We start from the raw sequence: 25,139 nt of genomic DNA, 5'->3' as shown, positions 1-25,139 counted from the left end.
CTTATCCACCAAGTTTGAGTCATGTATCCGGGCTTTCAAGGTGGCCTTCAGGTGGTGGTGGAAATGGTCGACCAGGCCATTTGCTTGGGGGTGATAGGACGTGGTGTGGTGTATTTGACTGCTGCAGAATTTAGTCAGGTTGGACCAGAGTGAGGAGGTGAACTGTGCCTCTCGGTCTGAGGTGATGTGGGTTGGGACTCCAAAGTGCGTGCAACCCAGGATAGGAAAGACCTGGCACACGTCTCTGTATCGCACGCAGGCAAAGATATTGCCTCCGGCCAGTGGGTAAAAAGGTCAATTGTCGTGAACAAGTGCTACATTCCTGGCTCATGGGGAGTGGGCCGACGATGTCTACGTGGCCATGCTCAAACTGGCATTGCACAGGCTCAAAAGTCTGGAGAGGGGCTTTCGTGTGCCGGTCAGTGTACCTTGGTGTGCTGGCACTGTAAACAGGTTCAGGCCTACAGAGTCACGTCTTGGTGGAGGCCATGCCACATGAATTTGTTGGATAATAGGCAGACTGTGGACCTTATGAAGGGGTGGGATATACTGTGGATCTGGTCGAAAACCTGCCATCGTCAAGTTGCAGGTAAGATAGGTCTGGGAAAACCTGTGGAGACATCGCACAACAGGGAAGGGCCTCCTTGTGAAGGGAAGAAATCGCTAGCCTTCAGGCTTGTGATAGCTGTCCGGTAGGCCCAGATGTCGGAGTCCTCTGTCTGGTCCTTGGCGAGCTGGGCGACATCGAGTCCTCCTGAGGTTGTGGTAATCATGGGTCTCGACAGTGTGCGTAAGCCATCACATTAGAATTGCCTGTGATGTGGTATACTCTGAAATGTAGGATAGGTGCCACTGTTGTCTTGCCATGGGTCCGAGACCTTGCCGAGTGCGTAGGTTAGCGGTTTGTGGTCTGTGTAGTCGGTGAAAACCCTTCCCTCTAGCATGTACCAGAAATGCTGTATCGCCAAGTACGGGGCCAACAGTTCGCGAATGAATGTGCTGTATTTTAGCTCTGGCGTTCGAAATTGGTTACTAAAGAAAGCAAAAGGGTGCTCCAGCACTGTGCCCACTGCTCTGTCTGACACATCTGTTGTAAGGGCCGGGGGGAGGTAGAGTCTGGGTGCATCAGCATCGTGGCCTTTGCCAGTGCCGCTTTTGTGGCGTGGAAGGCTTCTGTGGCATCTGGCATCCACTGGAGCATCTTGTCACCGAGCTTGACGAGGTCGAACAGGGGCTGCATGAAGGTGGCTGCTCTCGGTAGGAAGTGATGGTAGAAGTTGACTATCCCCAGGAACTCCTGCAGACCTTTGGTCGTGCTCAGCCTGGGGAAATTTTGAATGGCCTTTCCCTTGTCGGGCAATGGCACCCTCTGGGGTGATATAGTGTCCCAAGAAGTCTATTGTCTCTAAGCTGATCTGGCACTTGGCTGGGTTCATCGTGAACCTGAACTGCTGAAGTCTGTTGAACAAGAGGGTCAGATGTGCCATGTGAGTGCTGGTGTCGGGGCTGGCAATGAGGATGTCATCTAAGTAGACAAAGATGAAATCAAGGTCCCTGCCGACCACATCCATTAGTCGCTGGAACGTCTGGGCTGCGTTTTTTAGTCCAAAGGGCATCTGCAGGAACTCGAAAAGGCTAAAGGGTGTGATGATTACTGTTTACAGAACGTCGCTGGGGTGTACCTGGATCTGGTGGTATCCTTTGATGAGGTCCATCTTGGAGAAAACTTGGCAGTCTTGTAGTCTCGGGGCAAAGTCCTGGACGTGTGGGATGGGATATCTGTCTGGGACTGTCACCTCATTCAGCTGTCTGTAGTCACCTGCACTATGTGGAGTGGGGAGGCCCATGGCGGCGAACTTGGCCTTGGCTTGTTGGAGCTTGCCTTGCGGGACGCTCTGGGCCCGTGTGTACACTGAGGGCCTGGTGGTCTCTATATGGTGCTCCATACCATGTGGCGGGTTAGAGCCATGAAAGTTTTGGGCCAGTAAGGCTGGGTACCTGCCCAGTAGACAGGTGTACTCATCTCGGTTCAGGGCATGGATCCCTAACAGCAGGAAGGAATGTTGCTGCAGGGTGAGTGGGAAAGACTGGAAAGTGATAGCATTCACTGACCAGCATCTTCTCATGTCCACCAGCAGTTCATGTACCTGTAGGAAGTCCGCTATGAGTAGTGCCTGTCCCATGGCCGTGATTGTGCACTCCCACTGGAAGACAGTGTCTGCGATGTGGATGGTGACCAGGCAGGTCCCATAGCTCGGGATGGAGGGTTGGCTGCTTGCAGGGGGAGGCCCTTGGGGTTGTGTCTGGCCTCAAAATACGTGGGTGGAACAAGGTTGATTTCTGCCCCCATGTCAACTAGGAAGTCCCTCTTTGGTCTTTGTTAGAGTAGGCCTTTCAGAGCGCCAACCGCCGAGGCCTCTATCGGTGGCCGGCTTGCCTGTTTTCCTTTGCCGTATTGGGTTTGGTAGTGGGGTATGAGCACGGGTGATGGGGTGGGGGGTAGTGCACCGCTGGGTATTCCAGCCCCATCGGTGGTAGTAGAAACAGTATTCACTGTGCTTCTCTGGGAGCCCGTTGCGTTGCTGCTTTGTCACAGCCACTGTTGTGGATTCCGGTGGGCTGGTCGCAATGGCAGTGGCACAGACAGTGTGGTGTAGACGGGGTGCACGTGGAGGGTGCTCTGCTCTGGGGTGCGGAAAAGCCTATCTGCCTCCTTGGCTTCCAGGTGCGGGATGCTGAAATCCATGTCTTAAACCACCGAGGAAACGTGCATCGGCAGCTTGGAGAGGAACAGGGCCTCAAAGAGGAAACAGCCTGTATGCCCATTCACTAGGGCCACCATCTTGTGCATGAGTTTGAGGGATTCCTGTCACCCAGGCCCTACATGTTTAAGATCTGAACAGCGCACTCGTGTCGACTGTGTTCTAGGAAATTAAGGAGGAACTGCCAGAACTGCTTTTACTTGTGCTCCATTGGCGGGTTCTCCATGAAGGAGCTTACTTTGGGAGCAGTGGCAGCATCCAGATCGCTGACAATGTGCCAGAACCTGGTGTCATCTGAGACAATTCCCCCGATGTGGAACTGGGACTCAGCCAGTTCCTGGGCTGGTTTGCCCAGAAATGTGGTAAATACACGCCCACCACGTTAGTTGCAGCTGTTATGATTGTAGTAGTAGCGAATTCTTGCATTCTGATGCGTTCGATGCGGGTTCCAAGACGTTGGAACTATTGGTCATCACTCTAGTGACTGCAGCAGCAGTGCTACGAAATGAAGAAACGTCCACACAGTATGAAGGTGAACCAAAAATTGACTATTATTTGAATTCGAAGCGTGGCCCCGTGGGGAACATCCACTACTGGTGACGTATGCACCGGCTTCCAGAAGTAACATCAGCGTATTGCTGCATTGCTCTTCGGCCGGCGATGCGCCACACAGAAATGGGGGGTTCCCTTAGCTTGCAAGTGGCCTTCTCAGTAGTGAAGGAGGGCCCACACCATCTTGGGATTGCCAACTGTTGTGGTGATTCGGCCCATCCACCCTCGCAGTCGCTCGGCCCACTACAATTCATTGAATTACAATTCAAAGTCTTCAAAATTACAAAATTCTGAACAATTCAGCTTTGACTTTAATAACTTATTAATGTTATTTCTACAGCCCATTCCACTATTTTAAAGGTACATCCTATGGTGGGCTAGTTGATGTTCAGTAGTAAATTTGCTTCATGTTCATGGAAGATATATTTATAATAGAATTGTTTGAAAAGGTGCAAAGGAAAGCCTAAATTCATTTAAACAGACATTAAATTTATTTATTTTGTGCCTTGTTAAGCTAGATTGTTCATTTATGAAGTGTTTCCTTGTAATTATTTTTTTCTGGCTTTGAGACACAAGTGCTGTATTTATTGTACTTGTGATTTGTAACATGAATCCCATCACTTAAGTTGTATGATTACTTGATCTTACATTTGAGAGGAAATAACACATGAGCATGTATAGTTGTCCCTTCTGTAAATATTGTGCATCATATATTTATGTTCACATTCTTGCCTTTTAATATCCCTGGATTTAAATGCATAATTTTTCCCTTGTCATATTTTTTTATAGTCCTATTGAGGCTTTTTTTATATGTATTGCAGAATCTTTCAGTGTCTTATTCTCCACACGATGTAAAATGATGCTCATTATGTCATTCTGTACAACTTGTTAAATCTGCATGGACCTTTTTGTTTTGGACATCCAGACAAAGCAGTTAAACTAAAGTAGTGGTATTTGATACTGTCAAAGCAATAGCCAGTGCATTCAAAATTGTGTCAGTATTTTTGGTTTTGAAAATTTTTAAACTGGATACAAGAATCAATTTGGACTTTATCTTACAAATTATATCAGTGATGCATTATACAAATGGGAGTCAATGAGATTGGAAGATGGTCTGTAGTCTGAGTTCTTATATCGGACAATCCGAAACTTAACCATTTCACCTTAAAACCGGTTTATCATATACAAAGAGTCTAAAATTCTTATCTTGATGACAAAATCATAATACCACTGCCATCTTACTGCTGGCTCCGATGTAATCTTGCACATGCCCCTTTAGTTATTTGCGGCGTCTCAGCATTCCTCTGCAGTGTCCATCTGCCTGGTCTGACTCCTGTTGGCTCTGTACAGGTTTTAAACATCCTGTTACAGGAGCCGACAGTGGTTTATTTTAAAATATTCAAATAAAATTTAAACTTTGAAATGATAATTTGTTATTAAAATAGATAATGGGACTACATAAAGGATTCCTTTATGATTGTGGATAATAAAGTTTCTCATTACCTGAATAGTTGTTTATTTGATAAGTAATCTTTGCATTCAATTTCCTTTGCACCTTCTAATTAACATTAGTGATTTGTGGACATTTTGAAGTTACAGTTTGAAAGTTCAAAATTGATATTTAGTTGTTGCTTGGAGTAATTCTTTACCAAGCTTGATACTTCCATCATGTACTTTCGAAGCCCTTGTTTTCTTGAACTCTTAATTAGTTTCTTTTTTAATGCTATTTATTTATTTTATTGGGAATCCATCTCCCTGTCTGCACATTTGGAATTTGAATTCTTAGGTTTCTATGGAGAGCTTTTAAAATTGATTTTTGCATTTAATTATGGTGCTATCATTCGCCTTTTTTAATCAAATGGTGCACACTTTCACTAACAATTCCTTTCTTCAGAAAACAAGGTCTAGATTTCTATGGCTAGGCAGAAAACTGTTAATTTGTGCAGCCCACATCCAGCACTTTATAACTTGATTATGCTATAGTAGAGACCCTGTCCTGAAATAATGAGGGTGCTGAAATAGTAAGATGAAATGGCTATGATCACTGACACAACCAAGTTTACAACACAACTGATGTTTCACTAAGTGAAATGTTAATCTGCTAGTGCTGGAGACCATCCAGTTTGGAGCAGAGGCATGATTTTGACCCAGTACCTGTTTTTGTAACCTTGCATACACTTTGTGCTTTCCTAAAATGTTTGTTATTTTTCTTTTCACATAGTTTTAATTTTATACAGTCAAACCAGTGTTTGATTATCAATGAGAAACCAATGCTCCAACTAAATTCAATTATTGTAAGTCTTTCAGCTTCAGAAATGAAGTGTTATGGCTAAGGGATATTCAAAAGATGCAAAATAAGATAAACATTATGGCTTGGCTTTGACCAGCTTGCTAGAACACAGCACATTTGTAAGATTTAAGTTGCTTGCTCCGTCAGTATCTTTTTTCATTTAGAGCAGCCATTTTCAATGGGGACCACAGCATATCAAAGTAAAAGCCTTGTGTTCTTTTCACCTCGCATAACAAATATTTTTTGTTTTTTTTATGTAGTTGGTAGGAGAGAAGCACCAAAGAAACCAAAACTTGACTGTTTCACAGGGAAGGGGCCATAGATGTTGAGCAGAGTCCGGGGGCGGGGCGGGGGGGGTGGGGTGGTGGGGGGGAGGAGAGGGGGCATGGCCAAAAAAAGAGGATGAGAATGGCTACATTATAGCATTGCTATATTTTGGTCGCACAGATAAAATACTAGGCTCAATAGAAGATGGATGCTTCTAGGTTCCTAAAGTGGCATAAGGAGTGACTATTGTACCATCAGAAATACTTCTACACACATGTAGATAGATTCCCATACAGATGACAAGCTAGGGCTGTTTTCCTTGGAGGAAATAGATGAGATTAAGGGGAGGTTTATCAGAGTTCAAAATTATGAGGGATTGGTTACGATAAATGCAGAAAAGTTCTGTTGGTAACCTCTGGATGTGGATTTGACACATTTGGTAAAAAAATTGGACAGATGTTAGGAAATTTTCTTCTAAAGCAATCTAGGACAGTGCCTGAAAGGGAAGTGATAACAAATTTAATAATATTTAAAATGATTTGGTGATGGTTTATACAAGCCTCAGATAAAACTACTTGGATTCAAACTACAACAGTTGCAATATTTTGGAACAGGAGATGTACTACTGGGCCTAGAAATCTTGTCTACTGATGACTAGTCATTATCTGTAAGCGTTGATTTTTATCAGTTGAGAGTCTACAAAGAATAGATGAATAGCTTCAAATAATTAGAAAGATTTCATTGAAATCATCTAGCAGCTGACATGATACTAAAGAACTTTAGCCAGCAATACAATGCCTCCATTGAGGACAATTTTATTTCAACTGAAGGTGACACGCAAAACCAAGAACTTGGCTCGGTATTAAAATTTTTCTCAAAATGCTGTTTTACAATCATTTTCTATTTTGTTTGGAACCCAGTGATGTCATTTATAATGTCAATGTGCCATCACCAAATTCGATTCGGTTGAGGAATAGTATTCCTGATCTTTTGAATTAATTGTACCTATTCAAAGTTGTATTGAATATCTAGTATATTGAACAGTTTTAACAGAAATTTGGGATTTCAAACACAAAAGTGGGTCATGTGTTAAGATTTGTATAAAGCAAAGAATGGATTATACTGCATTAAAGAAATGTTGCTAGGACCATTTCTACTTACAATGACCAAATTCTGTGTCTAATAATTTGAATAATCCCAACATTAACAGTTCTTTACTCATATTTTGAGTAAGCAATTATGTTTATACAATGAAGTTTGCAAAGTGGGAAGGTATGCCATGAAGATGAAACCATATATAAACTGTTTCAACTGAGACATTCTGGGGTAAGGTGGGGACTGAAGGGAAATTTTGAAATACCAGAATAAACGCCACAAAATCCTGTATCAAAGGATCTATAGAACACCATTTGTGACAGTCAGTGGAATTGTTACAGATTTAAAAAATCTTAATCTGCAGAATTCTGTAAGCATTTTAGATGCTATAAATTATTATGTAATATCCTCTAAATTGTAGTTTCTCTTTGCTATTGACTGTTTCTATTTCTCATCTTTCTCTTTCTCCTATTCTGTCGCTTTCTTGCTCTCGCTTTCACTCTCTCTCGCCCTGATGTTCCATTCAGGTATCCTATGCTGCAGCATCATCTTCATCCTCCTTCTCGTTCTCTTTCTCCTCCTCCTCTTTCTATCTTCAACAGTCGAAGGTCCTTGTCTTGCCTGAGGGCGTCAATACTGCTGCCAGTATCAGCATGTCCGTCTCCAATTCCTTCCTGAGTCGTCACAACTCCTTATCCTCGTCTTCGGTGAGTGTGCTGACTAAAGCTTGTGCCTTATGATCTGGTGTGTGTGTGTCTGTGTTCTTCAGCTGCCTTGACTAATCAAAACAAAGCACCAAACTTGTTTGTTGTAGTTAGGCCTTTTTTTAAAAAAAATACTATGTTTGGATCTTAGAATCTTGTTGGCTATTAATTTGGCGTGATCCAGAATGTTATTTAGGCATTTAAAAGTAAGTAATAGTGGGAGGAGAGTCTTGCAACAGATTCATATCCTAATTTTTTGATTAAAGGGAGCAGTCTTGCTGAAAACCTGCACTATATATTTTTTTTAGAATGCAGCTTTTCTAAATTTTCTGTACTTTTTTGAAATGCCATGTTACCAATGTGACCATTACTATAATAATTCCCAGTTGCACACTCTAAACATGAGCAGCATGTTTTTACATGTAACCTAATTTCTTACAAACCTTTAATATGTTGTCATGGTTGTCTCCTGAAAGTGGAGGGTTTTGCCTCATTTGAAGTCTTTTTCCTTTCAAATTTTGGATAATGGAAGCTTCTCTTTTTTTTAATTGGACTATCTAATACAGTAAGAATTTGTATCTTTTTAATGATTTGTTTATCCTTGTATTTTTCCAATTGTTTTAAAAGTTTTTATTGTATTTAGACAATTAATTGTACATAATTAACGTCTCCTACACTAAATGTTTTGTTTTCAATTTACTTTGGGTGCCATAAAGTGCAGTGAATTGAAAGCTATTCTAGATGAACTGCAAGTTCAAATATGGCTTTGTGAAATTGTGTAAGGGGAATAAAGCTGGAGCTTTTTTAAATAAGCAAGCCATTGCAGAGGACTGTTGGAGCAGAATTGCACTACAATTGTAATAAGAAGTTTATACTCAAGACTGGATCAAGATTATGATTAAAACTTCTTTCAAGAGCAACTGTTGTTTGAACTTGAGATGTTGAGCTTTATTACTTAAGAAATGACATTTTAAATTGCCATCTGTGCTTATGCATAGAACTATGCTGTATTCTAGATATTCCCTAGTAATTTCAAATTGTACACAAAATGTGAAACAATTAAAATAAAACATATCTTGGTTATTTTAAAGAAGTCCATGGCAAGTTATGAAGTCGGAGTAAGCTTGTCCACCATTTAATGAGATGGCTGCTCGGACTGTAACTTCTACTCTGGATTTCTGAGTAGCTATGGTAACCTTTCACCCCTTGGTTGCAAAACACTTTTCTATGCCTTAAGAATCTATTTGCACCACTCTTGGAGGAAGGGAGTTCCAAAAGCTTGTTACTTGCTGAGAGAAACAAATTTTGCCCTTTCATTCTGTTGAATGAGCAATCATTTAATTTTAAATAGTGACATTCAGTTTTAGATTTTTTTGCATGAGGAAATATTTTCTCCATGATCACACAGGATCATGTTTGCTTCAGTTCCTCTTTCACTTCCAAATTTGAGGATAAAGATTATTTATTCCAATCTTTCCTCAAAACATAACCTGTCCATTCTCATACTAAGTCTAATCAAATTCTCTGAATGGCTTCAAAAGCTTTAACATCCTTCCTTAAACTTGATGACCAATATTCAACATATGCTTAAAATGTAATCTCAGATGTTTTATTTTCCTTGATAAGATGAATAATTTCACACTTTCCCAGATTTTACCCTCTTACTTTATATTTCTTTTGCAACCTCATTACGTCCTCTTACTTTCCAGCTTGTCTTTGTGTCATTGATAAATGCATCAATCAGACTTGGTCCTTTCATCAAAGATATTTTCTTAATAACATTACTGTACTTAGAATTGAAGCAGTAATTAACAATATGCCTTATTTGTGTGATTTGTAATTTGTTATTGCCACAATGAGTGATTGGATTCAAAACATTCCAGCTTGTTCCAGACTGTCCATTTTGATTTCTATTTTGGATTGGAATTGAGATCTTGTCATAAGCTCATAGGAAAGTGATTGGAAAACAAATTCATTTCTGGGTTTTAGAAAGTTCTTAAAATACTTACTTCTCATATATTAAATGTTATAATTTTGCTCTGTAATTTTTTTAACATAATTTTTTAAATCTAATTTTAGCAGTAATTTCAAATTAGTAGACTTAATGTACATTATTGGAGAGAAATTGCCACTTAAAACATAGAAACATAGAAGATAGGAGCAGGAGTAGGTCATTCGACCCTTCGAGCCTGCTCCGCCATTCAACGAGATCATGGCTGATCATAAAGTTCAGAACCCCGTCCCCGCCTTCTCTCCGTAACTTTTAATACCCTTATACTGAAGAAATAGATCTAATTCCCTCTTAAATAGATTTAATGAACCTGCCTCTACTGCCCTCTGTGGCAATGAATTCCACAGATTCACCACCCTCTGGGTCAAGAAATTCCTCCTCATCTCAGTCCTAAATGGTTTGCCTATTATCCTCAAACCTTGGCCCCGGGTTCTGGCTTTTCCCATCCTTGGAAACATCCCATCTGCATCCATTCTGTCCAGTCCTGCCAGAATTTTATATGTCTCTATGAGATCCCCTCTCAATCTTCTAAACTCCAGCGAGTACAATCCCAATTTGCGCAGTCTTTCCTCATAAGTCATTCCTGCCATTCCAGGTATCAGCCTGGTGAATCGCCTCTGCACTCCCTCCATTGCAAGAACATCCTTCCTTAGATCAGGTGACCAAAACAGCACACAATACTCCAGGTGGGGTCTCACCAAGGCCCTGTACAGCTGCAGTAAGGTATCCTTGTTCCTATACTCAAACCCTCTTGATATGAAGGCCAACATACCATTTGCCTTTTTAACCGCCTGCTGTACCTGCATGCTCGCCTTCAGAGACTGGTGTACAAGTACCCCTAGGTCTCTCTGCACTTCCCCATCTCTTAGTCTATTGCCATTCAAATAGTAATCTGCCCTCCGGTTTGTATTACCAAAGTGGATAACCTCACATTTATCCACATTGTAGTGCATTTGCCATGTATCTGCCCAGTCCCTCAATTTATCCAAATCACACTGGAGCTTCCTGACCCCCTCTTCCGTGCACACAACCCCTCCTAGCTTAGTGTCATCTGCAAATTTGGAGATATTGCATCCAATCCCCTCATCCAGATCATTAATGTAAATTGTGAACAGCTGGGGTCCCAGTACAGATCCCTGTGCCACTTGAGGTGGTTGCTATGATATTTATTGCACCTGTTTTAGTTTTCTGTTTTACCATGTTTAAAGGCAGAATTTTTAGAACACTACATCTTAATCTTAACTCAACAATTTAAACACATTCCTATTTATGTTTGCCCTTCTCTTGAGCATAATTAAAATAAAATTCCCTTTTCTTTAATGCTTGAACCACAAGTGATAAATTGCCACCTGGTTAATGCTATTTATGAATCGAGGTGCTAGGTCTTTGAAGATGGTTTGGATTAGCTTTTCTCTAATAGTTTCCCCTAACTCAAATTAGAAAATGCACGCGAGTTATTTTATTCACAGAACGATTTAATGCCAGTTGGCAGTGACTAAAACCCATTTTTATTTGCCTTGGTTTGTGCTTTGTTTAGATACATAGTTGCTAGATTTTTTGAGTCATGATTGTTTTAGCCAATGGCATTAATGCGATGATAGGAATAAAATGCATGTTGTTTAGGTAAGAAAAGTGGTGCCGTATATGAGAAACTCCTGGCTTATTAAGCATCTTATTGATTTTGTTGTGGTCAGATTCTTGATTATTTAAAGTAATTTCACTTTGCTGCCTTTTTGTTCTGATTTTTTTTCACTTGTTTATTTCTTGAACTTTGTGATGCATATGATTAAAAATCTGCACAAACTATGAACAAGTTAGCTTTTGTGAACAGGTAAACTGGAGACTTTTAGCACAGAGTTGTAAATTAAGATAATTTTTGCAGTGGAGATTTTTTTAGACCTTTACGTGATTAATTGGTGTTAGTAATATATAAACGTTTGAAATTCTTAAAGGAGAAATGTATGAGGATAAGTGGAGGGAAGGGAATAACTCCATTGTCATATATTGAGGTGCCAAAATTAAATGGTTAAATGGAAACCTTTGAGACAGCAAATAAGAATTTCATTTGGTAGAGACTTGGTGCTGATGGAAGAATCGCTTCAGTGATTAAACTTAATTGATGGTTGGATCAAAGAATAAAACCACCTTTAAGTTTAGTCTTGGCACTAAAATCACATTGAAATCCATTCTTCATATTGATAAACAAAATGAAATGTGTGGAATATCTTAATGTTAGATTTAACAAGGTGAAAAAGTTATTGTATTGATACTAATAAAACTTTGGGTTTTATTATTGGGCAGTCAGTATACGAAACCTTCCTACATTTTGGTTATAATAATCACGAAGACTGCCAATATGGATATCTCTGGAATCTAATTCTGTTCCAAAATTTTCTTCTTGAATCCATCACTTCCAATATCTCTAAATAAATTGACTATATAATCTGGGAATTAAACATACTTTGAAGATATGGATACAATTTAAAAAACATTTTGGTTGCATAGATTTTCTCTCTCTTGTCCTATTTTTTCTAATTATTTATTTAATCCTTCCATAATGTAACTTTTAATGAATTGTATAGATTGGGAATTAAACGTTTGAAAGACTTACTTGTCAAGGAGAATCTCACTTCCTTTGAACAACTTTCAGTTAAATACAGTCTACCAAATACTCATTTTTTTGCATTATCTATAGATTATAGATTTTTTTTTTTTTTTTTTTTAAATTTTTTATTTTTAGATTATAGATTTTTTAATGATCTCAATTACATACATTTCCTAAGAGGACTGATGAGAATTTAATTGATGTCATTTTCAATTTACAAACTGCTTCAATATCTAACATTTCTGATCTGTTGTTGGGAATAAGAATTTTAAAACAAGCCTGGGAACAGGACCTACAACTTTTAATTCCTGAAGTAACTTGGAATGTAATTTTCAAATTGGTTAATACCTCTTCTTTATGTGCCTGCCACTCTCTCCTATAATTTAAAGTAGTCCGTAGGGCTCACAAGTCCAAAGTCAAACAGTCTTGTGTTTTTAATGTGAATATACCTCCTTGTTGTGATAAATGCAACAATGGAAATGTTTCATTAATTCATATCTTGTAGACATGCCAAAGTCTTGAGAAATATTGGATCAAAGTATTTCAAAATTTCTCTGCAATTAAAAAAAATATTTTATTTATAATAAGCACATAAATACAGTTTTCATATATCAAAGTATTATATAAAAAGTATGATTAAATACATGTTTATTTTATATAAGGAAAGGAAAAAAAAACTAATACACCCTCCCACCCCTGCCCCCTCCCCAAAAACCCCTACTACCTGCCCTCAAAAAAAACTAAAACCACAAAAAAAATAGAAGAAAAAACCCACTAAAATACTAAGAAAAATATAGTGAATATACATTATAATGTTGGATTGCTCTTGGAAACGCTTGAAGATCTCACATAAAAACATTTGCACAAAAAAACATAATTTATTGAGGGAAAACTTCATGGAACCAGAGGAATCAAAAGAATTATTTATAAATTCAATCCTAATGTTTAAGCATATGTAAATAAACCTGTAAAAAAAGTAGAATATTTACCTTTCAAATTATATGTAATTTTTTACTAATGGAATATAGCTTTGAATTTCTGTTTGCCTTCTTCCTAATGTTAAAGAAACATCTGATTTGCAAGTAACAGCAATGCACTTGCTCGCTATTTCCAGAGCTAATTTAACTTCTCTACACTTTTTAAAGTTAATTTTAAACCAAATCCCTTAACTGCTTTATTTGGTATTGTTGGAGAGAGAGATGTAACTTTAACGATATCTGAGCTACATGTATTAGCTTTTATTTCTCTCGTGGCTTGGTGGGCAGTGTTGATCAGATGTAGGGACTTTACCCTGCCTAAACATGCTCAATGGTTATGTAACATCATGTCATCTTTAAACTAAGAGAAGATTAGATGCTCAATTTCTGATTTGAATTTAAATTTTCAAACACTGGGGATGCTTTTTGAATTACTTTTATAATTGTTATGAAGGTAGAACTGTTGACTAATTAGGTAATTTACCACTGATATGGATTCTCTTTATTTTTTTGGCCAAACAGCTTCTTTCTTGGTAGTGGGTTAAGATTTTTCCTTTTTTTAAATAATAATGTAATGAATACTATATAATCTCTTTGATTAAAATGTGGAGTACCTTGGATGAAATAATATAATTAAAATGTAATGTATCTTTTTGAATTTTAACATATCTGTATGTACTTTGTACTTTTGGATGTGAAATTTCAATGTTAATAAAAATATTGAAAAAGAAAAAAGATATCATCACCAGTCAGGAATCAGGAGAGGGTTAGTGTTATTGGATGTGATTAAAATTTAGACTCGACACACTAAAACTTGGCAATGATTGGTTGAATGATCACAAAACTAAAAATGGATAGCTTGGATACTTTAATTTTAAAATTTATAATAGACACAGGTTTTTATTTAAGATAAAGTAGATGGTATATATGGAGTTATTTTCCTACTACCATTCGAGCATTTTTGGCAAATTCAAGATTTTCTATTTTTCAAAATAGGTTTGGGACAGGCAAAGGAAAGCCTATCTATATTGGCTAAAAATTGAAGGCGAAATAGATTAACTGTGGCTTATTTAAGTACACTTTAAGCAATTGAGTTAGAAGTATATTATGAGGGAAATTGCTGATAGGTTTTCTAAACAGACAAAACTGCAAGTTCTTGATCCCTTAGATGGGGAATCTGTCAATTTGCATTAGGAGAAGGCAGAGACATCAGATGCTTGATTTTCGCATTGACAGGACATAACCATATAACCATATGGAAACAGGCCATGTTGGTTCTTCAAGTCCGTACCGGTTCACTTGAACAACTCCACCTATTGGAGATTGTAGATCCATTGGAGATTGTAGATCCATTGGAGATTGTAGATCCATTGGAGATTGTAGATCCATTGGAGATTGTAGATCCATTGGTGATGATCTACCAGAAATTGATAGACTCTGGAGATATTCCAGAGGATTGGAAGGTTGCCAATGTGGTTCCGCTGTTGAAGAAAGGTGGGAGACAGAAAAAAGGAAACTATAGGCCGATTTGTCTGACGTCGGTTGTTGGGAAGATATTAGAGTCGATCCTCAAGGATGAGGTGATGAAATACCTAGAGATGTATGACAGGATAGGTCCAAGTCAGCATGGTTTTTTAAAGGGTAGATCCTGCCTGACCAATCTATTAGAGTTTTTTGAGATATTTTATTTTTCAGTTAGTGTGGTTTAATAGCTGAGTGGACATTAATTGTGTAGACTTAAACAGAACATCTAGTTTGGATGAAATTAGGTTGTAATTGCATGCAATAAGTTCAATAGGAAAGTTTCATCCCAGAGGATGAAACCAGAGGTTTCATCCCAATTCATTCATGAGGGCTTAATTGTCACAACTAACTATTGTAGGTCAATTTACATAACATTTTTAATAAACTGGGTATCATAAGGAACTTCACATGGGCAAAATTGAATAGAATTTGAAACCTGAATAAGTAAAGAAATATTAGTATAAATGACAGAGGGTGGCCAATGCAACACATTCAGAAGGCTACTTTTCATCAACTACAACTCAGCTTTCATCACCATCATACCCTCAGTACTGGTCAGCAAGCTTAAAAATCTGGGGCTCTACTCCTGCCTCTGCAGCTGGACCCTTGACTTCCTCATCGGAGGACCACAGTCAGTATGAATTGGAAACAAAGTCTTCTCCTCACTGACAATCAACACAGGAGCACCTCAATGATGCGTGCTCGCTCTATAGCCTTGAGCGTGTGGCTCGCACAATTCAAATGCCATTTACAAATTTGCATTTGACATCGTCGTCATTGGCAGAAGCATGGATGGCAATGAGCTGGAATAAGATCAGCTGGTGTAGCAAGGCTAATGAATTGATTGTGGACTTCAGGGTGGGGGGGGGGGGAATTAAGAGAACACAAACCAGTCCTTACCGAGGGGGTCAGCAGTGGAAAGGGTTAAGAACTTCAAATTCCTGATGTCAACATCTCTGAAGACTTGCCAGCGGCTATACTTCATGAGGAGTTGGAGAAGATTTGGTATGTCACCTGAGACTCACAAATTTCTACATATGTACTGTGGAAAGCATTCTAACTAGTTGCATCATTGGTATGGAGGTGCCAATGAACACGACAGGAAAAAACTATAGAGAGTTGTGAACTCAGCCAAGTGCCATCATGGCATCAGCCTTCACTCCATTAAGAACAATTGCAAGAGATGGTGTCTCCCTTGCTACCCAGCCATACTGACTTCCCACTGCTACCATCAGGAAGGAGGTACAGGAGGCCGAAGGTACTGAAACACCTTCTTCTCCTCAGTCATCAGATTTCTGAATGGACAATGAACCACAGACACTACTTCACCTTCTCTTCTTTTGCACTCATTGATTTATTAATTATTTTTTAAATGTTATTTATAGTAATTTTACATCTGTGATGCCTGCTGCAAAACAGTTTTGTTCATGACAATAAATTCTGATTCTACTGCTTGTATTGATGCGTGGTCTTTTGTGTTGATTCTCAAGACTGAACACTAAGTAAAGCAAGATCTTACAAGTGCATTTCTTCATTTCTTTCCTTCACACACTTTATAACTGATTGTAATTGAATCTGCAAACCAGTCTTTTTTGCAGGTTGTAGGCAACTAGAGCTTTAGCTATGTTCATACTCTCCAAACCTAACCATCATAAAGCAATGAATTCCCCCATTTAGTAACTATTTTTAATTCATTTGATGCAGGAAAATTATCTACACAAGTTTAATTTTAAAATTCTTTCAAGCTGTAACTGTGGTTTGTCTACAACACAATGGTAGATACATAGAACTTAATATGTGGATAAACAGTGCTGTGAGATAAGATGTTTTTGATATTCAGAGCCCCAAATCAATTAAAACACCTTAAATAATGAGTAAAACACAATAAAATCATTTGTGGGAATATGGCATACCGAGATGGCTGATAATCTTCATAAAAGTTGCATTCTTCAGGAAGTTTTTTAAGGTGATCATATCAGGATTTGAATTTCATTTTAGAAATACTTCACTGTTAATGAGAATTGTGATTAAAAAGTTGTTTTTAAAATCTTGCTCGTTAGCACAGAACTGCAGTTCATCTGCCATTTTGCTTTCACAGATTTCACAATCCTTAGTTCAATCTGGAATTATTTACAAATGTTGAGAGTTTTCTTTTTTTGACTATTATGCCTGTAAATGGTAAGTATTGGTTAACATTTTTTATTAACCAATATAATTTTAACTTTTATCAGACCTCATCAGATGTTTATTTGTCTTTGGATCTAAGATATGTAAGACTGTATTGTGATTTGCATTTCTGAAGTTATTTTGGTCAGTTTCATTTTCATAGATGCTGTTTTGCATTGATCAAATTATTTTTAATTACTTTGCAAGGTTCTTGTTGTCCAAAACATTTGAACAAATCTTCCCATTATATTTTAATGCATCTTTTACTTTGGTGTATCCCAAGGAAATTGATCATGTGATCATGTTTTACAGAAATAAGCCAATGCTCTGTCCACCATTCACTATTGGTTGATGACCTTGATCAAGTCTGCTATCTTCTACTCCTCAAACAAATGGAATCAAATGCCAGAGAATTAAATTCATTAAGCGAATGGAAGAGCACAAAATTTTCAGTTCATCCAGTGGCACCATTACATCTCCAGTCTCCACATTCAAAGGATTATCTGTCATTTCTGTCACCTTTTTTATTATAGTGGCTCCATCTTATTTCTGCTTTCCTCCTTTTTGCTTCCAGAAGTCCCTGCTTCATTCTTTTACCTTCTCCAATTCCCCTTCATCTATGACCATTAAAACAACAGTTTGCTTATACGACTTCCAATTCATTGTGTGTATAGAAGAAAAAAATTTCTTTAGGAACTCCATGTGGAACAATATCTGTGGAGATAAAGGAGAGTTAGCCTTTTGGGTTGAGATCCTAGATCAAGACCATAAAACATAGGAGCAGAAATAGGCTATATAGCCCATTGAGTTTGCCATTTGCAGTCTCTTGCATTCCCAAGGGGCGGCATAGTTGGTGTAGCAGTTAACGTAATGCCTTTACAGTGCCAGCAATCGGGACCAGGGTTTAAATCCTGCGCTGCCTAAAGAATTTGTATGTTCTCCCCCCATGTCTTTTTTAAATTTTTTATTTTTCACACCATAAACCACACTGACCAAGATACATACATTTTCCTTTTCAAATATATAGTGTCATTTTCTCCCCCCCCCCCTCCTCCCATCCCACCCTCCCTACCTCCCCCCCCATTCATTTAAAGTACAAAATCTAAGACACATTCTCCCCCCATGTCTTCGTGGGTTTTCCCCAGGTCTCCAGTTTCCTCCCACCATTTGAAACATAGCGGGGGTGTAGGTTAATTGGATGTAAATTGGGCGGCATGGACTCATGGGCTGAAATAGCCTTTTACCGTTCTGTATATCTAATTTTTTTAAATTATTTTTTAAAAATTAATTTAAAATGTAAAAAATTTAGTGTATTGCATTTGGTGCTTCCATTGTGGTGTCTTATACATTGGTGGGGCCAGATGCCAATTGGAAGGCAGCTTTACAGAGTACCATAGGGTGGTCCTCAACTGGAAGCTTTGCTTTGATTTTCTCACCCTCTCCCATTTCAACCTCTGATCCATTACACTGTTCCAGAAAGGCCCAATATAACCTCAAATAACATCTCCAAAGGTGCCTGCAATGCACAAATGTGCTAGAGATGATGCTGCTTGACCTGCTGAGTATTTCCAGTAATGGCAGTATTTTGTATCTCTGAACATCAGCCTTTTTTTAAATTCTCCATTCCTCAGTCATCTTCTGAGACCCTTCCAAGGAGTTTAGCTGTTACTTACAAGCCTTCACCACCTAGTCAGCCAGTGGCAAAATATCTTGTATCGCCTAATCTCTATCGGTCACTGCACACACATTTGCAACTTAAAATGTGTTTATTTCTAATATTTGACGAAAAGTGATCAAACTAAAATTGAATGTTTTCCCTTTTCACAGAAGCTACCTGATCTGACGACTTCCATTATTTTCTGTTTTTATTTCTTTGGCAAGATCTGCTAGATTATCCCCTGAGTGCAAGCAAATTTTCTGTGGGAGACTTTTTGAGTTTGAAAGTAACCCCAGAAAATTTAGAATAATTAGCATTTTACACATATCTGACACTACTTGGTACTTGATTGTTTGCTTTGTGTGAACCTGTGATCTGAACAAACAATGCAGGCTAAATGTTGCCATTGACTGAGGAATATGTAGTTCAATTTATTTGTGAAATTGATTATTGATGAGAAATCAAGTAGTCAGAAATGTAAGGTACATGGGAGGGGAGAAATTGCAGATGACTTGCATACAAAAGATTTGCCTGAATTTTTATGTGACCTATGAACTTCTCCTTTTTCTTTCTCTCTCCTCAGTTCAAGTCGGTTTTTAGATCCTATTCGCAGGACTTTGTTGCTCACCATCATACCTCTGCATCTCCTTCTCTTTGCACTATCTCCTCCCACTTTCCAGCTGTGCACCAATCGAGGAGCTCCGATCTAACTTTGCCAGGCTCAGCTAGCATTGTGAAAGCTACGGAACTGCTGGACTGCTCTCATGACAATGCAAAGCCTGTTCCTGTCTGCCTCCCTCCTGAATCTGCTTTCCCCACCTCTCTCCAAACTACTTCGGTGAGAATTTCTTATGATAACTTCAGTGCTTTTCAAAGCCTACACTCTTAATAAACCATCCTAAATCAGCAACAGGCATCAAAGAACTTGATTTATACCTTTATATCTATTCCCTAAACCAAATAATTGAACACTCTAAATGTAAAGCATGCAAATGAAGATGTACTCCATTGAAAATGTATTTTGGAAAAGGGTGGTTTCAAAATCCAGCTTTGTTTTTATAACAACATGGAATGTTGGTAAGAAATGAAATTTTAATGCTATTTTAATGGTTATTTCGTCAGGGCCAACTTACCATGTAAGATAGAAGTCAGTAAGACCCAAAAAGTGCATAAACTATTAATCCACTGATTTTATTTGCCACACCAAGCATTCTTTGGTTCCATGTTTGTGCTGATATGTATGGAAGTTGTAGAAGAAATAAGTAGCGCTGAATTTGAATTATGAAAAGATGTGAATTGTACTATTTTGGATTGTGATCAATAGAAAAGGTACTAAGGAGAAAGGAAATTGTAGTTAGAGTACAAGTAATAAAAGAAATAAAGGACAGGGCAATGTAAAAGTGCCAGGGTTGCAAAAGTAACTTGAAACATCTATTGCAAAAGGAGAGTAAGAGTAATGTTGTAGCTTGATAGTGGCTTGGTTTACCAAGACAATTACTTAAATAAACTTAGCTACAGCACTCCAAGGTGGCAGGATATGGTTTGATCTCTGAGGCATCTTGTTACATATAAATTATTCAGACATGAGAGAAATATTGGCATCACATTCAGTTTTGCCTTCTAGCAGGAATGTATTTAATCCTGTATCCTGAGGAAGAGAAATCATTGATGCAGTTGTCAAAAGCTGAAAAAAAGCTTTGATTATATTGGCAGCATCATGTAAATGCAATGGCCCAAAATGTCACTAAAACATAGTGTTGTGAGCAACAGGAGATTTAGGGCAGGTGGTCTAAGACCTTGGTTATGTGGTAGGTTTTAACAAGAGAGCAGGGAAAATGCATGTAATTTAGATCAAGATAGGAAGAAGTATGGTCGTCAACAATGAAGTGAAGAAATCAAGAATTGTCAGAGCAAAGATCAAGAAGACTACCTGTGCTGTTGTGGAGTTAGAAAAGAAGGGGATGGAATGGTGTATTGGATTTAACATTATGGCATTATTAGTGGGAGCCAGTGTGGGATAGAAGTGAAGGCATAAAATGTGATTCAAACATTGAACAAATTTTATAACACTAAGAGTTTTATGAGGCGAAACACGGCAGCCTGCAGTTGCTGTGATTGTAGTAAAACCACAAAATTGCTGGAGGAACTCAGCAGGTCTCACAGCGTCCATAGGAGGTAAAGATATCTAACCAAAATTTCAGGCCTGAGCCCTTCTTCAAGGTACAAAGAGCTCAGGCCCAAAATGTTGATAATATATCTTCATCCATGGATGCTGCGAGACCTGCTGAGTTCCTCCAGCATTTTTGTGGTTTTACTAAGGAGAGTTTTATGAGCTTATTTTTGTAAAGTAGATGATTATAGATTTATCAGAGGAACATGGAATGATGAAAAGATTTGAATGGTTTAAAAAAAATAATTGTATGAATAGTAGCAGAGATGAGCTGAATGTCAAATGATGTTGAAGTAGTCTACTACGGAGATGGAGAGGGTATGGATGAAAATGACGAACAGCACAGCTTTAGACAATTTCTAGATTTGGAAAAAAAAATTCTGTGCAAATGTTAATCTTTAAGTAAAATCTTGAGCTCAATAGTGCCTCTAGTCTAGATGTTTAGAGAAAACACACCACAAAGTAGCAGTTTCTAGCTATTGCTGCTTGTTCCATCTTTCCAATTTAGCAAGTGCTGGTTGTATGCAATTCAGTGCTTACAATTTTATATTGGAAGAGAGCTGCAGAACTGGTTCATATCTTGCACTGAAAATTTTCACCACCATTAGAAGAGTATTGGTTCATTGGATAAAAGACCATAAGATACAGGAGCAGAAGTAGGCCCGTTGAGTCTGCTGTGTCATTCCATCATGAGCTGATCCATTCTTCCACTCAGCTTCAGGCCTATGCCTTCTCCCCATAACCTTTGATAGACTGACTATTCAGATAAGTATCAATATCTGGCTTAAATTCCCCCAACAACCTGGTTCCACAGCTGCTTATGGTAACAAATTCTGGAGGTTTGCCACTCTGGCTAAATGCTTTAAATGGGTGCCTTCAGTCCTGAAGTTATATTCCTTGTATACTAATTCCTTCATTTCAGCCATTATTCTTCTCTAAACCCTCTCCAATACCAGCACACCCTTTCTTAAATAAGGAGCCCAAAATTGTACTCTGTGCTCCAAGTGAGGCCTCATCAGTACCTTATAAAGCCTCAGCATCACATCTATGCTCTTGTCCCCTATTCCTTGAGATATGAATGCCAACATTGAATTTGCCTTCTTTGCCATCGACTTGACCTGGAGGTTAACTTTTAGCGTATCCTGCACTAGGACTCCGAAGTCCCTTTGTATGTCTGAATTTTGAATTATCTCCCCATCCAAATAATAGCCTGCCCTTTTATTCCTTCTACCAAAGTGTAGATCTGTACACTTTCCAATATTATATTTAATTTGCCACTTCTCCCAATCTAAGTCTCTGCAGCCTCTCTGTTTCCTCCTCACTACTTGACCCTCCACCTATTTTTGTATCATCTGCAAACTTAACTACAAAGCCTTTTATTTCACAATCGAAATCATTAACATACAACTCCAAAAAAAAAATGTGGCCCTACCCCTGCGGTTCACCACTGGTAACTGGTAGTCAACCAGAACAGGATCCCTTTATTCAAACTCTCTGTTTCTTCCTGAACAGCTAATGCTCTAGTATCTTTCTTGTAATTCCATCTTGTTGTAGCCTCATATGCAAAACATTGTCAAAGGTCTTTTGTTTTGAAAGTACAAATATACAACATCCACTGCATGTCCTTTGTCTAGCCTGCTTGTTGAAGGAAACCATGCTGATTTAGGACTATCTTGTCATGTAATTCCAAATACTCCATAACCTCATCCTTGACATTGACTCCAACAACTTCCGAACCACCAATGTTTGGCTAACAGGTCTATAATTTCCTTTCTGCTGCCTCCCTCCCTTTTTAAATAGCAGAGTGAGTTTTGCAATTTTCCAGTCCCCTGGAACCATGCCAGAATCTATTGATTCTTGAAAGATCATTAGTAATGTAACCACAATCTCTGTAGCTACTTCTTTAAGAACCTGAGTGTGCATTCCATCTGGTCTGGGAGACTTGCCACCCTTGCGCCTTTTAGCTTCTCAAGAACTTTCTCTTTGGTGATCGTGACAACATCCACCTCTCTTCTCTGACACCCTTGAAAGTCCAGTATACTAATGTCTTTCACAGTGATCATTCATTTGTCATCTCCTTGTCACCGTTACAATTTCTCTAGTGTCATTTTCTAGCAGTCCTTTATCTGCTCTTGCCTCTTTTTTATTCTCAATACAAGTACACAATCCTTTATCCGGACATCTAAAATCCAGAACGATCCAAAATCTGGCAAGTGGGGAGAGAGGCGGCAGCATGAGTTGAGCGGGCGAGGGGGAGAGACCAGCAGCGCGTCGGGCGGGCAAGGGGGAGAAACCGGCAGCGCGAGTCAGGCGGCCGGGGGTGGGGGAGAGACAGGCAGCGCGAATCAGGCGGGCGGGAGACCTGCAGCGCGAGATGGGCGAACGGGAAACCAGCAGCGCGAGTTAGGCGGGTGAGAGGGGGTGGGGGGAGATGGCAGGGCGACTGGAAGGGGATGGGGTTGGATACGGCAGCACAATTCGGGTGGGCTTAAATCTGGCTTTCTGAAATCCAGAAAAATCTGAAATTCGGAACACACTGTCCCACAAGGGTTCCAAATAAAGGATCGTGTACCTGTATACTTAAAAAAGCTTTTAGTATCTTTTTTGGTATTATTTACTAGCCTCCTTTAAAGTTCATATTTTCCTTCCTAATGACGTTCTTAGTTGCCTTCTTTCCTTTCTGCTTTTAAAACCTTCTAAGTCATCTATCTTTCCACCAGTTTTTGCTTCCTTGTATGAACTTTCTTTTGTTTTAATTTTGGCTTTAACTTCTCTTGTTAGCCATAGTTTTGTCATTTTTTTCTATTCAAATATTTCTTTTTTGGAATATACCTGTCCTGCACTTTCCTTATTTTGCATAGAAACTCCAGCTATTGCTACTCTACTGTCCTCCCTGAAAGTGTTCCTTTCCAATGAACTTTTGCCAGTTCCTCTTGTATCTCTGTAGTCCCCTTTATTCCACCAATCTTGCTTTCCTGCATTTGGTCTGTAATCCCGCTATTCTTTTTCTGTTTTCTTGTCATTGCTTTATGAGCACAGTGCACGTCCCTGCCTTTACTACTTCCTTTGGCAGCTTATTCCATAAACCCAGCATCCTCTGGAAACATGCCCCTTGGATCTTCCATTTCCCGTCTCACCTTAAACCTGTATCTCTTATGGGACAAGGAGGGGGGGTAATGGGGGAGAAAAGACGGTGACTACTTGCCCTATCTATGCTTCATATTTTATAAACCTTTGAGAGCATCCCTTGGCCACTTTCAGTGAGAACAATCCCAGCCTATCCAATTTCTTCTTGCAACTAAAGCCCTCCAATTTAGACAATATCCTGGTGAATTTCTTCTTGTACTCCTTCTGGCACTACTATGCCCTTTCTATAGTATGGTAACCACAACTGCTAACACTCTCTATCTAGAAATTACTGCAGTTTCCACAGGTGACTACTGATCCCATTGGTGTAGCCCACAAATGCCAATGAGATTCAGGTTATTATCTTGTGACCTGTTAGCATGACCTATTTATTCTTGACATTTGTGTTGAATTGATTGTGGACAACCATGTATTTGATATCTTGAACTCTTTAGTAGGCTGATATTTTTAATATATGATTGACTTTGAATGTAAATTTCAAAATTAAGTCAAGAATCTACTTATTGCTAAATTATTGTAGTTTCTTATTAAAATTCATGATTCAACTTCCAAGGTTCATAGTATAGATTGAAACTCTCTAGTCTGGCACCTTTGTAATCTGACTGGTAGTGGACCACAGAATATCCAGGCTGCAGACATTTCCCCGATCATCATCCTCTGGGGAAAAGAATTGTTATTTTTAACAGGTCACGTAAGTTCTGAGAATTAACCATAACCCAATGTTTTTTTTATATATGTCTGGAGTGCTGTATGTAGGCTGAAATCATAAAAGTTGCACTGGTGGGCAAATTAGTTCTAGATTAGTACAGATCTTAGTTAATTTTAGATCTTAGTTACATTTTGGTTAGAATTAATACTACAGATTTAATACTTGTTGGTTGATGGGAGTTGTTTGGACCACAAAATACCAGACTAGAGAGTTTCAACCTGCATAATCTTTAATTCACCACATTCATTATTGATAATAAAATCTTCTGTGGATTATTTAGATATTTATAGAATGAAAATCACCTCTTCCTCTGGAATGAGGAATAGAAAAACGTTTCAATGCACTCATGTAAAATCTGTGTGTAAATTTTATTTACGATTGGGGAAAATAGGTAACCATAGCATTTAAATTGACCGTTCATTTTGAATATGATTTTGATAAACAATGTCACAAATTATGAGGACTTGAAAAATGTGCTTTATTATGCCAAATATCTGGTATCT

General features: G+C 38.6%; 1 protein-coding gene across 5 annotated transcripts in view; it reads left to right on the top strand.

The window, feature by feature from the left end:
• LOC138736679 (rap guanine nucleotide exchange factor 1-like) overlaps positions 1-25,139 on the top strand; it is a 201,933-nt gene that overhangs the window by 127,387 nt on the left and 49,407 nt on the right. Inside the window, exon 11 of one of the 5 annotated variants that reach the window (XM_069886608.1) lies at positions 7,494-7,673. The exons of the other annotated variants lie outside the window; for them this stretch is intronic. Within the exon in view, the coding sequence (XP_069742709.1) occupies positions 7,494-7,673 (180 nt within the window). The remainder of the gene's footprint in view (positions 1-7,493; positions 7,674-25,139) is intronic. 5 annotated transcript variants of the gene reach the window in all.

Source organism: Narcine bancroftii, chromosome 1, assembly GCF_036971445.1.
Source record: "Narcine bancroftii isolate sNarBan1 chromosome 1, sNarBan1.hap1, whole genome shotgun sequence".
Taxonomy (NCBI): Eukaryota; Metazoa; Chordata; class Chondrichthyes; order Torpediniformes; family Narcinidae; genus Narcine; species Narcine bancroftii.
This window is presented reverse-complemented; position numbering and strand designations above follow the sequence as displayed.